The sequence below is a fragment of the Gopherus evgoodei genome, chromosome 4, assembly GCF_007399415.2.
Source record: "Gopherus evgoodei ecotype Sinaloan lineage chromosome 4, rGopEvg1_v1.p, whole genome shotgun sequence".
NCBI classification, from domain to species: Eukaryota; Metazoa; Chordata; order Testudines; family Testudinidae; genus Gopherus; species Gopherus evgoodei.
This window is the reverse complement of record NC_044325.1, coordinates 52,149,860-52,172,514: the sequence shown is the minus strand read 5'-3', so window position 1 is coordinate 52,172,514 and position 22,655 is coordinate 52,149,860. Positions and strand designations below refer to the sequence as shown.

Sequence of the window (22,655 nt, the reverse complement as noted above, 5' to 3'; positions counted from 1 at the left end):
CGCCCAGGGGGGTGTGGTATGTGAGTGTCCCAGGTCACTGGGTGGGGGCACGAGCCGGTTATGCATTGTGTTACTGAAACGGAACCCCTGGATACTGAACCCGGCCCTTGTTGCTGCCAACTCAGAGGGGCAGAAGGGTTACATGAGTAAACATGTAATCTGGGACTGAGTTAATAAATAAATGTTTCCAAATGATTTATGTGCATAGTTCCATTTCCTTTTGAATTGCAAAAAAAATAATTGCCAGGAAGTAGACATCCTTCAGCACTTCGTAATTACTACCAAATGTATAGTTTGACAAATCTGAAATAATCCTATCAATCTCCTGTATTAAAAAATAAACCCTATATCTATGGAGAAAATTTTGATTGTTGTGTTGGTGTAATTTGAGCCTGGAGATTACTAAAGTGCATTAAAGTATATTTTATTTGAATCTAAACTAAAAGCAAGTCAAATATTTTCAGATATTGGGCCATGATTCAGGATTTCATAAGGTATGCATCGGAATAGAATACAGCTCATTGTGTTGCACAGGAAATGCCCTACTGGATCAGAGATGTGGCCTTCAAATCAAATATCCTGTCTCCCACAGTGGTCTGAACTAGATGATTCTGAGGAAGGTGCAAGAAACTTCACAATGAAGTAAACCAAGGTGGAGTAATCTGCACCCCCATGAAGGTGTCATTCTAACCCCCTGATAGTTAGAGAGTGGCATAAACCCAAAGGCATGAAGTTTTATATCCTTTCCAGATCTCTTTTCACACATATTATAATTGTGGATATTCTTGATATCCAGATAGTTTTCCAATTTTGCTAAATTGTTTGCCTCAACATGTGCCAATAAGTTCCACACTTTAATCACAGATTGAGTGAAATTTTTTTTAATCAGTTTTGAATTTGCTACCTAATTTAATTGAATGCCCCTTTGTTCCATTGTCCATGGCTCATAACACAAAGATGCTTCCCATCTACTTTCTATACACCATTAATTATTTATCATATTTAGTATAGCAGTACCTAGAGGCCAACCAAGAATGGGACTCTATTGTGCTGGTACTGTACATAAAATAAGAGCCAGTCCCTGTCCCGCAGCATTTACAATTTAACAGACAAGACGGAAAAAGGTAGGAGGGAAGGGATTCAACACAGGCAGGGTAAGCCATATGATGGCTGCAGATGTCACGTTAATTCCAGATTTTTTAATTTTTATTTTTGCTTTGTTATTTAACTCCTTTCCATTGAGTTATATTAGGAGAGGATTAGCTACATGGGAACAAAAAGGAAGCAATTAGCACAGGGCAGAGAATGCTCACAGTGAAAACTCCAATAAGCAGCTTCATGACGTCATCAGTGTCCTTTGGTCCCTGCTTGAGCTGCTTTCTGCAGCTGCTTTGATGGCTTCATTCCTTGGCTGTTTGTTCCCTGCAGTTTCTTTCCAAAAAGGTACCTGACTGGAGGTATAAGGATGTGCCGTATGAGTCCTAGTGCCACCACAGAAGACATCTTCCCCTGCACCATTCTGGTTGTGGGGTTTGTGTGTGCATTCAATTGATCTAATATGGCACCCATTATTGCAGTGTCTGAATGCCTCACAATCTTTAATATACTTATTCAGACACCAGCACTGTGAGATAGGTAAGTACTATTATTACTATTTTACAGATGGGGAACTGAGAAACAGAAAGGCTAAGCGACTTGCCCACATCAGTAAGGAATGGAGACTTGAACTTGGGGAATTGATCCCTTCTTTGTAGGCTCCCCCTTGCCCCCATTTTTTTTAATTTACTTCCTAATAAATTTAAACCTTTCTTCATGTTTTTTAAAGCAACAAAATATGTATTATTCCCATCTTAAATATATTTAAAAAGAACTGCTTTACATATTTTCACCACAATGAATCTTAAGTAATCATTATTAAAAAAATATTTCAGATACACAAATGGGTAAGACATACGAGAATGTCAGATTCATTTTTAGTAATCAAGGTATTCCATGGGCTGGACAACTCTTGTGTAAATTTATTAAAATGACATGTCTTTTTCTTCACATTCCAATCAATTTAAGCTCATTGTTCCTTACAAATGAGAAATTCTACAGTTGCTGGATAATATTATACATAAAACTGATTTTTCAAAATTCAATCATATGAGTGAAAGGTCCATTGGTATCCAGTTTTAACACCTGTCTGTTTCCATATGTGCCATACTTGACAACAACACCTGCTTCAGCACATTTCCTATTAGCAGCCAGTTCTTTTTCACACAATGTTACAAAAAGGGAATAAAGCTCCATCCCTTTTTCTTTTTCAATGTTGGAATGGTACTGCATATTTCTTCCCTTCAGTCTACCACCCAGCGTAGCTTGGGGTATTATTAATAAGTTGCCTGGTAAATCCAGAAGAGAAACATACTTTCCACTTTCAGTTTCACTTAATTTAACATTCAGCAGTGTATTAACTGCAAAAAAAAAATCAAATAAAATACATATTAAAAACATTACTTTATGTCTAAAATTAGTTAACCTTTAACCTACTATAACTGTGAAAAGCAATATGTTAACAAATACTTCAGTCAGGATGGTTAAGAGAACATATTCAAATAAAACATTTTAAAGTGGTTCATTACAATGTCTATATTTGAACTTTAATAATCAAATTACACAGCAGAGCTGTGAAGAGAAATGTATATTCTAAGGTGAAAAAAAGCTGAAGATTAATCAATCAATGCATACCAGGCAAATATTATATCTCCATTCAGTTAATATTAACCACAGATTAGTACTTTCCATACTGAAGGAAGTTTTTTTTATTATGAAGAACATGGGAAATATCTGTATTAACTTGATGTATTCATACATCTGTGGACTTGATAGTTATTGTGGGGTGGCTAACTCTACGGAACCCTAATGGTTAATTCCAGTTGCAGCTTTCCTCAGGACTCCAGAAACATGGCTTCGCCTGGTGTTCAAACAGCCAATACACTGAATTTACTATAGGGAGACGACCCCTGACCCCCTCTGGTGAAGAACTGCATAAAGTATCAGAGGAGGGGTAGCCATGTTAGTCTGGACCTGTAAAAAGCAACAAAGAGTCCTGTGGCACATTACAGACTAACGGAAGTATTGGAGCATGAGCTTCTGTGGGTGACGAAGTAGGTATTCACCCACCTTTTTGCATAAAGCACTTTTAACCAGGTTCAGGAGCTCTGCTGGAAACCTTAGGAGATCCTCAGGCAGAAACTCTTGAACAAAGGAACTTTGAAATGGATAAAAGACAGCCCAAGGGACACTGATTCGGGAGTCAGCCTGTCAGAGATGCAGAAGCTTGTCCCACCAAGCCCCAGTGTTGGGGTTGGCTGGGTTAAGTGGGGCCTACTTAAAATAGCAAGGAAAGGCTAAGTGTAGGTAAGAGAATATGTGTGTAGGCTTTTATTATTTTTAACTCTTTTCTCTCTGGCATATACCTGTGGACAAATAAATACTACTTGTTTTGAAGTAGCTGTCCTGAGTCACTGTAATTTCACACTAGTCAAACTTCCAAAGAGAAGTCAACAGTCTGAGCCAAACCCTCTTGGGACTGCTGAGGTAATATGGCTGGTAAACAGGGGGTAGTGTAGAATAGTCAGTCCCATCTGAAGTGAGGTAAACGTGGGACTCCATTCTGAGAAAAGCGTAGTTGTAGGTGTGTCACAACAGGTGCCCACAAAGAGACTGTGGGAGAGGCCAAAAGTAGATTTCATCCTTGAACCATAATACATACAAACAGGCCATCATAATTCCATTTACCTTATACCCCTTTTTCCATAGTATGCTTATTATAGAACAGATCATCCCCTCATTTCTTTTCCCCCCTGCACTCCCCGGCCCCACACATGGGATACAAGGGTGGGAAACCCACATAATCCCTCTTCAAACCCATGTACATTTCTCTGAGGGCTGATGTTTGAATGAGGTACAGGTTGGATTATGATCCACATACCAGATATTCTTTTAAATAACTTTAAAATTCACATAAGGAAAATGTACTACTAGAAAGATTACATAACTAATAAAATAGACACTGTGGTGACTTAAAAAACCGTTAATGGAAACTCAGCCTCTCTTCTCTAGGTCACTAGTTCAAGTGCAAGCCAAAACAGCAGAAACTGAAACCTGTGCCATCTGATAATGCGAACCAAGTTGTTTTTCCCTTCAGTGAAGAGGCCTCCATGCCACAAACCTACCGTAACAATGGGAAATAACTAGGGCTCTACCAAATTCACAGCCATGAAAAATGCATCACAGATCATGAAATCTGGTCTTGTGTATAGTATAAGGTAAAAGCACACAAATTTCATGGGGAAGACCAGGGTTTCTCAGATTGGGAGTCCTGACCCAAAATGAAGTTGCAGGGGGGTTGCACTATTGCCATTCTTAACTGCTGCACTGTCTTCAGAGCTGGGCAGCCAGACAGAGATGGCTGCTGGCCCAGCTCTTCACGCAGCAGCGCAGAAGTAAGTGTGGCAATACCATACCATGCCATCCTTACTTCTGCTCTGCTGCTGGTGGTTGCTCTGCCTTCAGAGCTGGGCTCCTGGCCAGCATCCACTGCTCTCCAGCTGCTCAGGTCTGAAGGCAGCACCCTGCCAGCAGCAGCGCAGAAGTAATGGTAGAAGTACTGCAGCCCCCTCTACAATCACCTTGTGACCCCACTCTCCAACTCCTTTTTGGGTCAGGAAACCCTACCAATTACAACAGTGTGAAATTTCAGATTTAAATAGCTGAAATCATTAAATTTATGATTTTTAAAATCATGGAACTGACCAAAATGGACTGTGAATTTAATAGGGCCCTAGAAATAACTGGTAGCGTCACTGGCATCCCAGTAAGAGCAAGGATTGAATGGCTCACAGAGAATGATCTATTCCTTAAATCACTGTGAGATTATGTTAGTGGGCAGTATGGGGAAACTTGCACTGCTGCTGGTGCCCTGGATGTACCAGTTTTGCTATGAAAAAGGATTTTGTTCTCCAGTGACATCCCCATGGAATTTTTACAAGCACAACATTCCTTTTGTATTATATTGTTTTAACACATACAAAGATTTAAACTTAGTTTAGGATCACAGAAACTTCATGCCCTCCCAAACCCATGACCTAAGAGAGAATTCCACTGAAATCCTCTTCAGCACTTCTGCATCTGTGCTTTTGCAGAGTGCAGTCTTTCTGCTAGCACTCGCAAATAGCCTGAAATATTCTGTGACCACACAGTCTTGTCAACATGCTACTATATCACCATTGCCCCAAAAATGCTCCTAAGCAAAGAAATAATTGTAATGCATTGGTGATCCATCTCTACTTCTAAAAAACAAGGAGAGTGAAGAAATGAAACAGAAAATAAAGGATGCACAGGATGGTGACAGGGAAAAAACACCATTAACACCTACCTTATTCCTAGCATCTCTATCCTGATGCAAATATTAAGACTTATGCTGTCAAGAAGCAAGGAGCAGCAGACACTGCTATATTTTTTTATCTTGAGAACTATGCCTGAATTTTAATGTCCAACTATATAGCTAATATTTTGATAAGAAAAGGGAAGAAAATAATTTTACCCAACTCCTTCTGCTGACTCATGTTACACATTATTTTCAATATCCTGAATATAGAGTCAGGTTGGTATTAAAATACTCCTAATTGATTAGGAACTGAAGGTCATGCCATGTGCCATTTGAAAGGTTATTTTCTCTAGCTGTTCAACTGCATCTTGGATCCAAGTCATTCCCTTAACATCCATATAAGTAATATGTCACAAAAGGAAACATATAATCATTTGGATCAGATTTGGTAGCATGTTATTGTGATGGGGTATTTATTCCACACCTCACCTGAAAAGGTTAACGTAGCAGGAAAGGGGCTAATTAATCTAACAGGCACACCCTGGGAAAGAATTAGGGTAGACAGCCAAGCCCTTAGAAGATGAAGTTCAGGTGAATGCTGAGCTGGTACAAAACCAGCACACTGAGAACAAAAGGAGGCTGCTGGGGAAGGAGCCTGCAGTTGCTGCTTGGGAGGAGGGAAGTATGCTTAGAATAGGCACTCTGGCAAGAACCTGAAAGAAGTTAAATAGCCACAGGGAGCAGAGGGTGCTCCACTAGTAACCTTGTGGGGCCAGAGCTAGAAGAGAAAATAGGAAGGAGCACAGGTGTCAAGGTTTTTCCCCCACTTTGAACTTTAGGGTACAAAAAGCGGGGACCTGCATGAACACTTTTAAGCTTAATTACTAGCTGAAATCGGGTACGCTGCCACCAGCCAGAATTTAGTGTCTGGCACACTTTGTTCCCCCAAAACCTTCCCTGGGGAACTCAGACCCAAACCCCTTGGGTCTTAAAACAAGGAGAAATTAACCATCCCCCTCCTTTTCCCCCCAGACTTTCCCCTCCCTGGGTTGCCTTGAGAGGCTTCACACTGATCCAAACTCCTTGGATCTTAAAACAAGGAGGAATTAACCACCCCCCCTTCTTTCCCCCCACCAATCCCTGGTGAGTTCAGACTCAATCCCTTGGATTTTAAAACAAGGAAAAATCAATCAGGTTATTAAAAAGAAAGCTTTTAATTAAAGAAAGAAAAGGTAAAAATTCTCTCTGTAAAATCAGGATGGAAAATGCTTTACAGGGTATTCAGATTCATACAGACCAGAGGGACTCCTCCCACTAGCCTTAGATTCAAAGTTACAGCAAACAGAGGTAAAAAATGCTTTCAGCAAAAAGACACATTTACAAGTTAAGAAAACAAACATAAGACTAATCCACCTTGCCTGGCTATTACTTACAATTTTGAAACATGAAAGACTGATCAGAAAGATTGGGAAAGCCTGGGTATACGTCTGGTCCCTCTTAGCCCCAAGAGCGAACAACACAAAAGCACAAACAAAGACTTCCCTCCACCAAGATTTGAAAGTATCTTGTCCCCCTATTGGTCCTCTGGTCAGGTGTCAGCCAGGTTTACTGAGCTTCTTAACCCTTTACAGGTAAAAGAGATTAACCCTTAACTATCTGTTTATGACAACAGGGAAATAATAATGGGGTCCGGGAGTAAGCAGACTGTGGTTGCTGAACAGAGGGTCCCTGTGTAGGAGCAGGATTTTATAGTTGCACTATGAGAATTAATGTATGATTTGCTTTCATCCTGCCAGCCACCCTTTTTTGAATAGCAGAAAGGAATGACAGACCAGAAAAATCCTTATGACTGATTATGGTCACCCTTTTGTTTTAGGATAAGTTATAATGTCTACTATGGTTTCCTATATGTATTACAAATAAGGCACTCTAGTTAAACATACATTTTTTTGTTTTAAGGTTTTAGTAAGTAAGAGACAGGATCTTGTATCTATGCTAAGGAGATTACACGCATGTTCAGGGCCTGAAGCCCTAATGTGAATTGTTTTAGTTATAAGATTTAGCAAGCCTTGATTTACAATGTATTCTGCTGAATATAAAATACTGCTGTCTGTATACCTTTGAAGATTTCTGTAAGAGATTGATTGTGTGAATGAGGAATGCATGCATCAGGAAAAGATAAGGTGTGTAAGCCATCACAGATTGTCAAGAAAAAGTGAGAGACTTGGAAAGACCAGGAGACAATCAGAAAACATCCATTGTATCTGATGCTAAATCTGTTAGCAGCATTGACAACCTCAAAAGGTGAAGCAAGTACCCCTGAAAGCGAGACAACAAATAGGAGATAACAATGGGAAGCCCGACAATAACCATCAAATGATAACAGCAGAAAACCCCAAGATTAACACCACTTAAGGACTAATGATTACAGGATGACATTGCAAAACGCACAGACTCAAATAGAAATTTACAACTATAAAGTTGGGGTGTTTTGCCATGGAACTCTGGGTTCAGTCCTGCAAAGCATTGGATCACGACAGACAGTGCCCAGCTCCACACTCATGCTCATCTAACTGGCCAGTAGATTGACTAAAGCTACAACAGATCGGTAACTATAAACATCAACTGGCAGGAGTGTGTGTGTGTGCGCGTGTGCGAGACACACACACACTGAAAAGCATATGCTAACTGTTGTATTTTCAATAAATGCAGCGTATTTGCCTTCTTCCGCCCCCCTGCCCCCCCCAAAAAAATCCCATGTGCTTTGTATAGTTTAACACCTGTGCTGGAACACAATAGTGGGTGGGACTGGGTTCCCCTACTTGCCACTGAGGAAAGTGGCATAGCCCTGAATTATAGGACAGCCTGGAAAGGTAGCCTGACAGTCAGTCCCAAGACTCTGATACACCCTGAAGGGGAAACACATATAATGACCTGGGCAGAGGGCCAAGTCACAAAGAGGGAGCACAGTGAGTCCCAGAGAGCAAAAGGGACCGTGGTGACAGAAAGTGACGGAAGAGGGTGTCAGACCTTGAACAGAGCTAATCCCCTGAGCAGCTATAAGGCACCTTTGTAGTGAGAACCCTATTAGTTATTAACAACAATAAAATCAGTTTACATTGAATATACCCATTCTTCCAAGAGGGTCCACCGCTAGTACATGGACACAAGATCATATGCAAAACACCTGTCAAATGGACTGAGGAAGACAAACTTGGTTCACAGGCAGGGAGCTTGATGTCATCAAGCTTGATGGACTTCTATACAGAGCTACTGCCAAAACAGTCACTGAAAGGAGGACATCAAAGGAGACTAGAAATGAGTTTCTTCACTAAGGATAAGGAGCTGAACAACCAGGTTTGGCGTACCTGCTACTCATGACTGGGGAGATACAAGGGAGAACTCAGAATAAAATTACAAACTCAGAATAATTTCAGAAGAGTGTGAATTTTGTAATTTACAAGTTCTCATTTACAAAGTTTCTTTTGAAAGATATTGTTCTTATTGCCCTCTCCAGTCATACCTCATACTGGGCCTGATTCCATAGCTTCTCCATGCATTTAGCTGCTGGATAATTAAGCCCTCTTTTCTTTTTCTTTTGCTTAACCCTTATTGTAAGAATACCAGTAATAAAACATACCCATTTTTGGAATGAGTTCCTCACTGGCTCCTTTGAAGAAGCATATGTAGATAACCAGTCCTCTTTCGATCTATGAAAGATTGCACAAAGAAAATGTATTGTGTATATGTTTATATATCTGCATAGTACTTACTAATATAATTAAGGTAATCCATTATCTGTACATTAACCCAAATTTAATTGGAATTTACAATATATTAATACACAGGCTAAAATTAAAAGCAGATATGGAATTCTTCCTCATGCTGGGATCCAATGGCATAGAGACAAGTCCACTGCATGGTGAATGGGGGAAACCCAGAAGGGGTTACGGAAAAAAGATGCTGTGAAACAAGAGTATCTAGGAGATGGAAAACTCATTTAATTCAAGAGCCTCTTTAAGTAAGTCTGTCTAGAAGATGGGAAACCCCTGATTTCAAAACTGAGCAGTCCAAGATCATTCACCTTGGAACGCAAGTAAACTAGGGTAGAACTACTGATATCTTTACCTAGCAGGCTATGACAAGATATTCCTACGAACCGGATAGGGTGGACTGGCCTAACAAACCATAACTGAAACTTATAGAAACAGAACAACAAACCCAACTGATTTAAACAGATTTCAACCGGACCTAACAAATGGAAGTGGATAATAGCTGGAGCTGGAATATTAGAACTCTATTGACTCCAGACCAGACTGAGCTCATAGTGGAGGAGTTAAGGAAGTTACAAGCTTCCTTTGCTGACATATGGGAAACACATCGGTTGGGCACAGGAAAGATGACAGCTGGAAACTACACTTTCATTTGCCCACTTGAATGTCCAGAATAAAGGAATCATAGAGATGGTGTTGCAATAGCAGTGAATAAGAGAATAGTCACTTCAACAGCTGGAAACCAATGTCTGAGCGGATTGTCATAACAAGGTTTACTACTGCCTACAATAAACTATGCATAATTGTGATCTGCTAAAAGCAGCAAAGAATCTTGTCGCACCTTATAGACTAACAGACATATTGGAGCATGAGCTTTCGTGGGTGAATACCCACTTTGTCGGATGCATCATCATCATGCGTCCGACGAAGTGGGTATTCACCCACGAAAGCTCATGCTCCAATACGTCCATTAGTCTATAAGGTGCCACAGGACTCTTAGCTGCTTTTACAGATCCAGACTAACACAGCTACCCCTCTGATACTTGTGATCTGCTGTTATGCACCAACAGAAACAACAGAAGAGGAAGAGGAGGATGTGTTTCATCAACAGCTAGATAGCAATGTAGATAAGATTCCTTTGATAACGGGAGACCTGAATGCAAAAGCTGGTAGCAGACATGGTAAGCAAATGAACAGTGATGGACAACATGGCATCAAGACAGGAAATGATAAGAACTTGCTATGAAATGCACAATCTGATTATTGGTGATACTTGGCTTCCTCACAAAGACATGCACGAGGTTACATGGAACCCACCAGATGATCAAACCAAAAACCAGATTGATCACATTATCTGTAAAAGGCATAGTCCAGGGGTGGCCAACCTGTGGCTCCGGAGCCACAAGCGGCTCTTCAGAAGTTAATATGTGGCTCCTTGCATAGGCACCAACTACGAGGCTGGAGCTACAGGTGCCAATTTTCCAATGTGTTGAGTGGTGCTCACTGCTCAACCTCTGGCTCTGCCACAGGCCCTGCCCCCACTCCACCCCTTCCCACTCTCTTCCCAGAGCCTTCCATGCCCTCACTCCTCCCAGCCACAAAACAGCTGATCGGAAGGTGCGGGAAGGGAGGAAGGAGGAGGTGCTGACTGGCAGGACTGCCGGTGGGTGGGAGGCTCTGGGAGGTATGTATGTGTGTGCGTGTGTAGCTGATGGGGGACTGCTGACGTGGCTCTTTGGAAACGTACATTGGTAAATTCTGGCTCCTTCTCAGGCTCATGTTGGCCACCACTGGCATAGCCATTGCTGCACAGAAACATTGCTGGATGTTAGATTCTATAGAAGTGCCAAATGTGCCAGTAGCTCTCTGAGGAAAGCACACAAGGTGATGCTTGGAGGATGTTTCAGAACATTAATTTGTAATGAAGAAATCTCACTGCAGACCGAATGGGAAATATACAAGAAGGCAATACAAAACACAGCAGAAGAGTTGCTGGAAGGCATAAGTAAACAAGGAAAAGCTAAAAAAGCAATTCAAGAAAATTACAGGACAAGTGTAACCAAGCCAAGACTACTGAAAAAGCAGAAGTAAAAGCTTTATACAGAGGGGTGAAGAAATCACAAAGATTGGACAAGACATAGTTTTAGAAAGAAGAGGCTCCATAACTCGAGGAGGCATCAAGAAAACAAGATATGAAAACAATATACAAAAAGGGTAAGTTGCGTGGAAACATCAGCTCAACAATCCAAACAGTAAAATAAGCTACTAGTGGACTGACAACAAATACTCAAGGCATGCTGGAAGTATGGAAGAACCCATTTTGATAAAGTGCTGAGCACTGCAGATCATTCAGCTTCAAGCATTTTAAATGTGCTAGATGAACAAGGCAGCTGGTAAGGCAGAACGGATATCAGCACTGAACTACCATCAGAAGAAGATTTACAGAAAGAACAGTGACAGTTAAAATAGGAATAGACAATAAACATCTGAGCTGGTAAAGTTGGCAGGACAAGTGCTATCACAGCATTAGAAAAAAAGTTTAGTTATGGGAGCAACAGGAGGTACCAGACGACTAGCTAAAGGTAATAGTAACAATCTTAAAGAAAGGAGATCCAAAGAATTGTAGAGGAGCAAGCTTATTGTCAGTATTGGGAAAAATCACAATGAAAGTATTTTTCAACAGATTAGGGCTAAGTAGTAGGAAAGGAACAGGCCAATGTTGCATTGATCAGATATCCATGCTCCAACAGTTGATGGGAAAAAGTGAGAAAGGGGATTAAAAGTTAGCTTTTTTCATTGACTGCATGAAAGCATATGATTCGGTTTGGAGGGAAGCATTATGGAAAGTAGCAAAATCATATCAAGTTCCAGATGAGATCACTACAATTATAATAGCTATATATGAAGACTCCTGCAGTGCCGTAAAAATGGTGGAAATTAAGCAACTGGTTTAAGTAAAAATGTGGTGTAAGACAAAGGGACATGGAATCACTGTCACTTGACAAACTGGACGTTAAGAATATTAGCCAAATTGAAGGACATGAGATGGGACAATCTAGTTAAACTCCTTAACCTAAACAAAGGACAACTGACAGACGCATCTGAATTAACGATGATACTCTTTGCTACCTTGGAAAACTGGTGTAGTCGACTTGGACTTACAATAAATGCCAAGATGACAAAGTAGCTGCATCCTAGAAAAGGGACAAGGGAATGAAATGCAGCAGTAGTGGACTCATGGAACAAACAGAATCTTATAGGTACCTAGGAATCTTGATCAGTGTTGTTGGTTCCATGAAGGATGAGATTAAAAAGAGATGTACCATACCCACAAGCGCTGCACAGAAACTGATGAATTTATGGACTGATGAAAGAATTATATTTGGTACCAGAGTGAAAATTTATCAAACTGGTGTACTAACAGTACTACTCCATGGCCTGGAAGCAGCTGCTTTAAATGAAACAGACACCAGAAGACTAGGGACCCAACAGAGATGACAGTGTTTTGAAAGAAGCAGTTGTAAAGTGGAATGATTTTAAGACAAATGAAGTTAGGAGAGTAGGGTGTGAAATCAGGTTATAGGACTAACTACAATCAAAAAGATTACAATGAAGCCAAACAGATGGTAGCATGACAAAGAATATAATGCAAACACAACCAAGGTGAGTTTGACCTAGACATCAACCACTCACTAGACACTGGGACATCATATACAGGGACATGACCAGGCTGGACTTAAAGGAGGAACAAGACATGGACAGGTACGAATAGTGACACTGTGTCTTCAAAGATGCTCTGGAATGAAAATAAGCAGCAGAAACAATTCATACCTAATGGATTCGATTACTTAATTTCAAGACAGATAATAACCAAAGCTTTTCTCCTATCAAACATGGAAACAAGTCACTTTCAGTTTAAATATGAATTAATCTTCATTTGAAATGTGATAATCACGGTAATGGCTAATTTAGTAGATTATACCTTGGGAATTAACATAATATTCAATCACATCACAATTTTGTTAAAACATACTCAGATTGTTAAACACAGAGACCAATATCATGACAGAATATTTAAAACTACTGAGAACATAATTTATCACTTTATCCTAGTTGAAGTCATTGATTTCAATGGAGCAAGGATTTCACCCTTAATTTTTTAAACAGAGAAATTAATTTGCTTTGCACAAAAGAGAAAGAATAACTGATCTTAAGGAAATGTTACAAATATAGGCCAAGCCTCCAAACAATTCTGTATAAGATTAATCATTATTTAATGGAACTACTTGTTTTGAGTAAGAACTAGTTATGTGCATAAGGGATCATGCCCCAGAGGTGGAAAAAATGTAAGGCAGATACTGTGCTGAATTTTTCCACTCTCATTTAGATCCCTCAACACACATAGGTAGCCCACTGTGATTATATTAAAGGAGAATAACAAAAATCGCTGCCCTTAGCCAATGGCATTCCACCCATCAATATAAGTGCAATACTTAGTCCCTTATTCCTTTAATCTGATTGAAAAAAATTCAATATCTTTGCTTTAACTACAGCGTCTGTGTGAAAAAGAGACATTACTGTGAGCATATGTGCACAGAATATCCAGGGCTCTACCACTGTAGTTTCAAGGAACAAGTACTCTTCTGTAAGCAAAACAGAATACAATGTGCAATAACCACTGAAAGTCATCTAACTAGGGCCTGGTCTACACTGGGGGGGGGGGGGTGGGAATCAATCTAAGTTATGCAATTTCAGGTACGTGAATAACATAGCTGAAGTCGACGTACTTAGATCTACTCACCGGAGTGTCTGTTCACTGCAGTGAGTCGACTGCTGCCGCTCCCCCATTGACTCTGCCTGTGCCTTTTGTGGCAGTGGAGTGCAGGAGTTGACAGGAGAGCGCTCGGGGGTCGATTTATTGCGTCTAGACTAGACACAATAAATCGACTCCCACTGGATTTATCGCTGCCTACCGATCTGGCAGGTAGTATAGACATACCCTAGGAGACGTTGCTCAGTTCAGTGATGGGACTTGAAGTTTATCACTTCAAAATACCATCGCTCAACCAAATTTTTAAGGCATTTTGAAAGATCACTCACAAATATCTTCTGTTTTGTTAAGCTTATGGTAACAGTTACTGTGTTTCCTTAACTATTTTTATAAAGACTTCTGCTTTGTTCTCTTGTATACGTTAGTATTGGATTCACCAGTATGCTCAAGGCTAAAGGAGAAAAAAGCAACACATTCTGAGTCCCTATTTATTTTTCAGTTGCTGACTTCCTAATAAATTTTCTTTGGGGCTGACATGTCCCATGCTGATATTGTTTGGAAAAACCAAATGATTCCTTCCAAAAAGTTCATTTTGACCAGTGTGGAATAACATATAGCAGTTTTCTGAATTTCAAATTCCATGAAGTATTTAAGGAGTTAGACTCCTCAAAGTTCAAGTTCAAGTTTCTGTGATTTCATACTATCTTTTCCTAGCAAATGAAGGAGAGAGATACATATGGAAGAGATTTCCAAAAGCAGCAATTATTGATACATACCTACATATTAGTTCCAGAATTAGATTAACATTATGATATTGGTAAGGAAAAAATACATATTGTAAAAGGTCCTGGTAAAACAGACCCAATAAATCTGTAATGAAAAATCCAATCAAAATTTTATCACTACATAATAATTCTTATACCATTGTACCAGAGAAAAATGCCTACAGTATATAGCACACAGTGTAAGAGATAATCAGTTCTGCCACATCTCCCAATATTTGGCGTTCTCCTTAAAGTCCTTGCCCCGAGGTCATTTACTGTATGAGAATCTCAGCAAAAAAAGTTCCTAGCCCTTGTGGTTGCAAAGACAACCTTGAAAACGTGAACCAAATATAGCTTAAATGTTGAGAAACTAGAAGGCAAAGAAAAGGAATAAATACAAACAAATAAGTAAAAACCAAACCTCTAATTAAAAAAAAAAAAAGGGAACTCAAGTCAATCTCATGATTTGAGGCCTGACTTCTCATATCTGAATCCTTGGAATGGCCAACACTCTAGTTGCTGGAGACAAGTCATGCCTAGCCTTTTATGGCAAAAGGTGATACAGACTTTGGGCTCAGTATTCCACAACACCTGTACAAAGCTAGGGCACAACGGAGAGAAAGGAGCTGACAAAGAGTGGATTGTATTGCACTGATTCTTGGCTGCACGGTCCAAGTGTTAAGTTAAAGCTGCTGGGGGAAGCTTCAGTTTATGTTGCAGGTGTAAGGCCTTTGAGCCCCTATTTATATTTAACTTGCACAACTTCAATTCAAAACATTTCATTTTTTTTAAAATGTCTTGAGTATATTAAGTTTTGGCAAGCTGGACACACTATTAAAGGCTTAAGTAATAATGGTACTGTATCAAATCCTCTAAGAACAGATTCAGTCATTCTTACCACTATGATGATTTGTTTCCAGTAAGAGGTGCAACTCAGAATGTTTAAGCTTTTTGAACTGAAATAAAACAACAGTGTTTATAAAGTGCTCTGTAAACAATCAAGCACTAATCAATTGGCTGTTCAGTCCAAATTTCAGCACTAGCAAACTCAAGCAAAATAAAATAAATAAGGGGGTTACAAATTCAAAACATTTAGGTCTGGACAACCATTGCTATAAACCTGTATAGTGGCCTAAAGGTGCCCAAGAGGATTACATGGGGAAACCACACTGTAACATGGATTTGCTATTGTCAGTAAAATGCCTGTATAAATAAACTAGCACAGCAAGTTGCCTGGCACCTCTGACTTTTTTACTAAAAATTCTTAGACCTGGCACCAAGCAAACACATTCAAATACACAGGACAATGCACGTACCTGATGCTAATAACAATGCTATAGGCATTATCCAAGGTAATGTTAATACCGAAGGATTATTTAGCAGTTGGTCACTAAGCACTCTCACCTGAATCTGCAAGCAGCGCACACAGTTAGCTAGAAACTTGCAGGCTTTCAGCAGCTGTAACATGCATTCTGCAAAAGGTGTATTTTCATCTCCACTCTACAACTTTTGCAGAAAAATACAATATGTTTGGTAATATAGTAGGAACCCTTCCATAATGATTAAGAAGTCAGCTTGTGATAAATTGGGTAGTCAAGTAAATTATTCTTTGATATTTTATTTTGTTCCAGTTTTCATTGCAGAATAAGTCATTATAAGGGTTTTCTATATATTTGTAATAAGGCCCCCAACTCTGCAGAAGCTGAACACTTCCCATATATTTTTATGAAATTTTCTTAACAATACCCGGAGATAGAATAGTATTATTCCCATTTTACATATGAGCAACTAAAGCACAGAGAGATTAACAGACATGCCTAAAATCACACAAGAAATCTATTGCACAACAAAGAACCAAACTCCTGAGTCTCAATCTGGTGCCTTAATCACAGAATGATCCTGCTTCAGTACAAAATAAAATTAGAAGTGGTCCAGATAGTTCCCACTGCATACTTTATTGTAACAATATTCACTTTTATTATTGTGAAGAGCATTGGATTTCATCTTATTTTGTTACATGTATAAAAGAGAAGCCCTATATTTGCACGTACTTTCCTGTAAGGCTTTGTTTGTATTACATACATTCCTTCTAATGTATGTTTCCCCATGAATAGGCAATGCCAGTGTTCGAGTCACTTATTGCTGAGAAACATTATGATATGAAAGTGTTTATGGAAGAATGGGCACATAAGGGTAAGTGCAGAGTGAGCCCACAAAGACCTGTTGGCTTTCTTTTTAAGAAAGAACTGTCAAACATACACTCTGGGAATACCTGTAGTGATTTTATATGGCTCTGGAATTGTTCAAGGTTATCTATATCATGATATTTTATTTTACAGTAGATTATAAACTCCTCAGTGCAAGGACATGTTTTTAAATTGCATGTAAATGACCAAGCACGCACAAATGTTGTGTCAGTAATAGTTTACTGGGTCTTAGTTTTTTTATTTTTGTATTGGTGAACATGTAAGTGGTAACATTATAGTAAGAAATACAATGGCAGAAATTCATTACTGATCAAACCTTCCACTGCCCTCTAAAGAAAAGTCATGCTAAGGGATTCAGCTCTTTCCATATTGTCAAGGTTCCCTCCCCACTCTGAACTTTAGGGTACAGATGTGGGGACCTGCATGGACACTTCTAAGCTTAATTACTAGCTTAGATCTGGTATCACTGCCACCATCCAGAATTTTCAGTGTCTGGATCACTTCCTTTCCCCCCAAAACCTTCCCCTTCCTGGGTAGCCTTGAGACACTCCTTCACCAATTCCCTGGTGAGTCCAGATCCAATCCCTTGGATCTTAAAACAAGGAAAAATCAATCAGGTATTAAGAAAAAGGCTTTTAATTAAAAAAAAGAAAGGTAAAAGAAAACCCTCTGGGAGAGATTAGCATATCAGCTACTCTCACAGACAACAGATTCAAAACACAGAAGATGTTCCCCGGGCACAAATTTAATTACACAAAAAAAAATACCCATTTTGATTCTACCTCTAATTGCATAAGACAGATTACAAAGAAATAAACATAAACCTATTTATTCCTTTCTAAAACTTACTACTCTGATAAGAGGCGTTCCTTGATCGTTTTCACTCCAGCTGAAACAAACTCTAAACAAAGGAAAAACTTCCCTCCTTCCTTTTGAAACATCTTGTTCCCCCATTGGTCCCCCTGGTCAGGTGTTAGCTAGGCTAGGTGAACTTTTTAACCCTTTACAGGTAAAAGGGGCATTACCCCTTAACCATCTGTTTATGACACATACTTTTTGCTGTGGAGTGACTAGCTTTCTCCTCATCTTGTAATACCATTGAAATGCCTAGGGAAGATACAAGAGCAGTGATCACTGATAATACACCTTATGGCTGGAAGGGACCTGCTAGCTTATATAGTACAACTCCCCATGCAAATTCCTCTACTGGATGTTGTTCTTTCACAGATTTAGGTTAAATAATTTAAAATGTGATATAAGAGATTTATTTAAACATTATAGTATTCTTGGAATGGTTTAAATCACAACATACCCTCTTTTCTGGGTTTATCCTTCTTTTCTGAATATGTAAAGGGACACAGTCAACAGTCATATTTCCTTCTGAAACTTTATCTATTCTTGTTACAACAAATCCCTAAGATGACTATAATGGAATGATAATAGAAAAATATTTAAGTTAATTTACTTTGTGCCTAGCCAATCTTGCTGTTTTCCTTGTATGCAGATGCTGATTCTGTAATATGATTCATGCAGGTGGACTTCTGCACTCACAGAGCCCCCATGATTTCAGTGGTGCTCTACAGGGGTCAGCTTGCACACATCACATTGCAGTATGAAGGCCTTATTTTCTCTGTTATTTATGTGGTTCTTTTTCAACTGGAGAGAAATAGTTTAAACAGTTGGAAAATTACTCTAAAGCAACAAAAACTGGTAGTGGGTGGTATAGAACATTAAAGACCCAGTTATAAGTAATTTTAATTTTTATGTCTCTTAAACATGTTAGCACTTCTACCTCTTTTTTGTCTAAATCCTTTTGCCACACCTTTTTGGACTGTGTTTCAGCAATCTTTTCTTATAGGCTACAAAATAATGGGTCCTATATACATACACCTGAGTTAATTTAGCAAAAGTGCTCATCGACATAATCACATATCACCACAGGGTCTTGCAGTACTTTTACAATGCTACACCTGATCACTCATTCAAACCTATAGCATTACACAGATGAAAAGGCACAGTATTGTATTTATTTTTAGATTATTTATTGCTATAGCAGCTCTTATTGAAAATAGTTTTTCAAAAGGCATTATTCAAAACTATCCACCCTGATACAATCTAAAACCACTGTCCTTTTATCTGGAATAAAATCAAAACTAAGGACAAAAACAAACAAATCAGACAAAAAACAAACAAAATAAGACATCTTCCATTGTGCTCTGAAGCTTGTTGGATTCAGACTTATATAGTACTGTATATGTCTGTAAGGATTACTTTTCTTTTAAGCACCAGGTAATGGCCACTGCTGGAGACCGACTATTCAGGTACTAATGAACCATTTACAGTATCTGGTAGGGAATATCCCATTAAAATGCTGCATGGATACAGTTTTGGATACAGTTTTTTTGACATTCCCAAATTGAATTTTATATCTGAAAAAGTCACTCACAATGGGGAAAACCAATAGTTCTGAATACAATAAATACCACACAGTGGGACTACTTCATCCCTAGTGTACTTCTGCTGGAGTTACAGTAGGAAGAAATCAGATCTTATATATGCTGCAGGTTACAACAGTGGTTCCCAATCCTGTAAATTGGAGTCCCCTTTGTAATGATTAATGGACTGTCTCTTTTCACTACGTCCACTGCAGAGATGTCACTGACTCCATTTTTCTGTGCATTCTTTCTGTATCTTTTCCAATTGCTACTCTCCACCTCCTAACTCACTCAAGGGTACGCTGGGCCAATGTGGCATAAACATATTATTTTGTGGAAGCATTATAAAGAAAAAAAGCTTGTACCAACAAATTGTTTCTGGATCCTATTGTTGCCGGCAGATAACTGCCTGAGGCCAAGCAACAGCGGGGGGGTCCGTCGCCTGGTGTGCCGCGCCAATAAACACACCAGGGTGGAGAAGCAAACCAAGTTTATTTGAAATATCAAAGCGGTGCAGGGAGATTGACTCAGATCAAGCACACCTAAAACAAGCAGTCTGTTCCTTTATATTCATGAGAACTTTTCTCACTGACTAGCAATCCCCCGTTTCCCCTCCCTCCTCCCGCCCCCTGTAGCAATTACGTAAGCGCAGGTGCATTAAGTAATCTTGGCCGCGGCAGCTCGTTAGTAAGTTTTCCTTCTGCAAGTTATCTTGTCCTTCTGCTAAAGGTGCACAGGCCTCATTATTTCTGCTTTAGACCAGTTAGAACTGTTGCAACTGATAACGGCTGTTACACCTGGCCTTTTAGGTAGATTAAAGTTCAAACATGGAGGGACTCTTGTCTGCTGAGGCCTAAAACCAGGAAGGCTCCATACTCTTGTGGCCTTCCACCCTCCCGAGTTAGGTAGGGTTATGCTTAGTGACACCAACACTATAACCTCCACCACATGAACTGTTCCCATGCCCCACTAGTGCACTAATGATTGCCACAGGAGAACAGAGGGAAGGAAAAGTGGCTATTAGAACCATTCATTGAGTGTCATAATTCTGCATGGCTCTTCTTAAGAGATTACTAAAACAGAAAAAAAGTTCCTGCCCAAAATGATGTACAGGCCTACCACTGAGGTCTGATTCTCCAGGGCCTTGCACGTGCACTCAAATCTGTACAACGTGTGCCAGCTGATGGTATTTTACACACAGATTGCACAGGTGTAAGTAGATAGACCAGCGGCAAAACGGTGGAGAATTAGGTCCAGAGATTCACCCACGCCGAGGGAGCAGCATGTTCGCAATGGGATGCCTGGGGGGTGAAAGGGAGAACAGTACAAGCCCAATGCTTCCCTGTTCTGCCTTGCACTGCGCCAGGGGAGCCGGTCCCCAAGCAGCAGAACCAGAACAGGGAGGCGCGTGGCTTCCCCGAGAAACACGCTGCGCTCTAACCGCTCCCAGCGCAGCAGGGCTGGGGCTTGGGGCAAACAGCCCCACTGCAAACAACGCGGACACGCCGAGCGGGAAGCGGCGAGAAGGTTCAGCCGGGAGAGAGGCGCTGTCCCTGCCGCGGCGGACAGCAGCAGCCCGGAAGGAGAGGCGCGGTGGCTTTGCAAACGCCGTGCCAGAGCAGGCCAGTCCGCTGCGCACGTTACCTCCACCCACTCGGCCTCGGAGCCCGGCTCGGGGGGTTTCACCTGCAGCCGAGAGGCCACACACTGCTGCAGAAGAGCCCGTGCGCGGGGGCATCCGCTGGAGGCAGCCATGGCCAGCAGGCGGGGAGACTGCGGAGCCCAGGCTAGGCCACGCAAAGGCAGGCACCGCCCCCCAGCTGCACGCCGAGCCGGAGCTGACCTGGGAAGGGGTGGGGTATCGGCAAGTGCCTGAGGATACTCCGCCCCGTTGCTCTCCCTGCTGCAGAACGAAGAGCATCATTCGGCCCCGCCAGAGTAGCAGGCTGGGATGGGGAATGGGCTCGTGCCGCAGGTGCTGGGTTGCTGCAGGGTAGGGAGCGTGGTGCAGGTTGTGGAAGCGGGGAGTTGATCCAGGACCTGCCTTTTGAGCCACGCCTCAAGAGTTTCTGTTAAATTCTTCCCGGGCTCTTTGGTTTTATTTGAGGGGGAGGGGGAATGCATGGAGAAGTGAGGCGTTGTATGAAATACATGTTTCTGACTGGAATCTTCCTTCCTGGCATGTATCAGGTGCCCTCCGCCCCCAGACTAGTGTATGCAAAGCAGAGCTGTCCTGACGTGTTACTCAATAGGTGGCAAGTTCTGGGAGTGAATGAGTTTGGAGGCATTGTAGTTTTATGAAATAAATGTGCTCTAGCTCATTTCAGCAGAATGTTTGGGGGAGAATTGCGTGACACGCCTCCCCCATGAAAATATTTTGGAGTAAGAAAAAGCTGTATCTCTGAACTTTGATTCAGGTGAGATTTTCCTACAGTAAATAAAAAAGCCTATGTTTTCCAGACTCCCTTTGGCTATCTAATCTCCTTCCCTAGCAGGTGTGTGTGGCCCTCCTCTCTCCTGCTTCCCAGGAATCCCAGCTTGAGTATCCTATCCCCCACCCTTAGGGTTGTCAGCTAGAAGATGTAGCAAAAAAGCCATTCATCACCCTGCCACACCAACAAAAAGGATCTGAGTGTTGACTGTAGCTAATTATTATTAAAACGTTTTAGCTCAGGGGTTTTCAAACTATTGGGTATGCCTCCCAAGGGAGGGGTGGGAATATGTCCAGAGACAGCAGCTCTGTTCTTTATTTAAGAGCTCTGGCTGTCAAGGCCTGTGGTGGCTGTGGCTCATGCAGAAGGCAGACTGTTCAGGCTGGAGGCAGGGATAAAGGGAACAGTTGGAGCCTGGTAGCCTCGGGGCTGACAGCTGGAGTCTCACCACCCAGAGCAGGCTCTCTTCCTCCTGAATCCCCCACTAGGAGGCAGTCCAGGCTTGGACAGGGCTCTCCTTCCAGCATTCCAATCCCTCACTGTAAGGCAGCTCCGGCTCAGGCTCTCCCTCTGCTCCCCCTAATCAATCCCTCACCAGGAGATACCCCAGACTCGGGCTGTTGAGCTTAAGCTGATGGCTGGATATCTACAAGGAAATGTCAGAAAGAGAGGCTAAGATTTTAATTTGGGCTGAAGGAAACAGATCAGGAGTGAAGAAGTAGATCTGTGAGTCTTAGACATCTTTTTTTCTGCTAGCGAAAATTGAGTTAAGTTCACCTGTAATCACAGCCGGCGAAGAGAGAAAAAAAAAGCTGCAATCGGTGGCACTTCAGCAGCTGTTCTACCAGACATGCTTCCCCCTTCCATGGGCTGCCCCAAGCTCTGGTACCTGGAGCCTG

The 22,655-nt window shown here is 41.0% G+C and overlaps 1 protein-coding gene across 4 annotated transcripts; it reads right to left on the bottom strand.

Annotated features, from left to right (window-relative positions):
• Window positions 1-913: 913 nt before the first annotated feature.
• DTD2 (D-aminoacyl-tRNA deacylase 2) lies at window positions 914-21,159 on the bottom strand. 4 transcript variants are annotated; one of them, XM_030559336.1, is made up of 5 exons: window positions 21,011-21,080; window positions 18,355-18,545; window positions 17,943-17,996; window positions 9,015-9,084; window positions 914-2,456 (listed from the first exon to the last, which is right to left on the bottom strand). In XM_030559336.1, exons 3-5 carry the CDS (start codon window positions 17,973-17,975, stop codon window positions 2,131-2,133), a joined length of 429 nt encoding a protein of 142 aa, XP_030415196.1. In that variant the 5' UTR covers window positions 17,976-17,996; window positions 18,355-18,545; window positions 21,011-21,080; the 3' UTR covers window positions 914-2,130. The 4 variants fall into 4 exon arrangements, with proteins under 4 accessions (XP_030415196.1, XP_030415195.1, XP_030415193.1 ...); XM_030559335.1 differs by having other exon boundaries at window positions 20,969-21,055; XM_030559333.1 differs by lacking the exons at window positions 17,943-17,996; window positions 18,355-18,545 and having other exon boundaries at window positions 20,969-21,159.
• Between the last annotated feature and the right edge of the window lie 1,496 nt (window positions 21,160-22,655).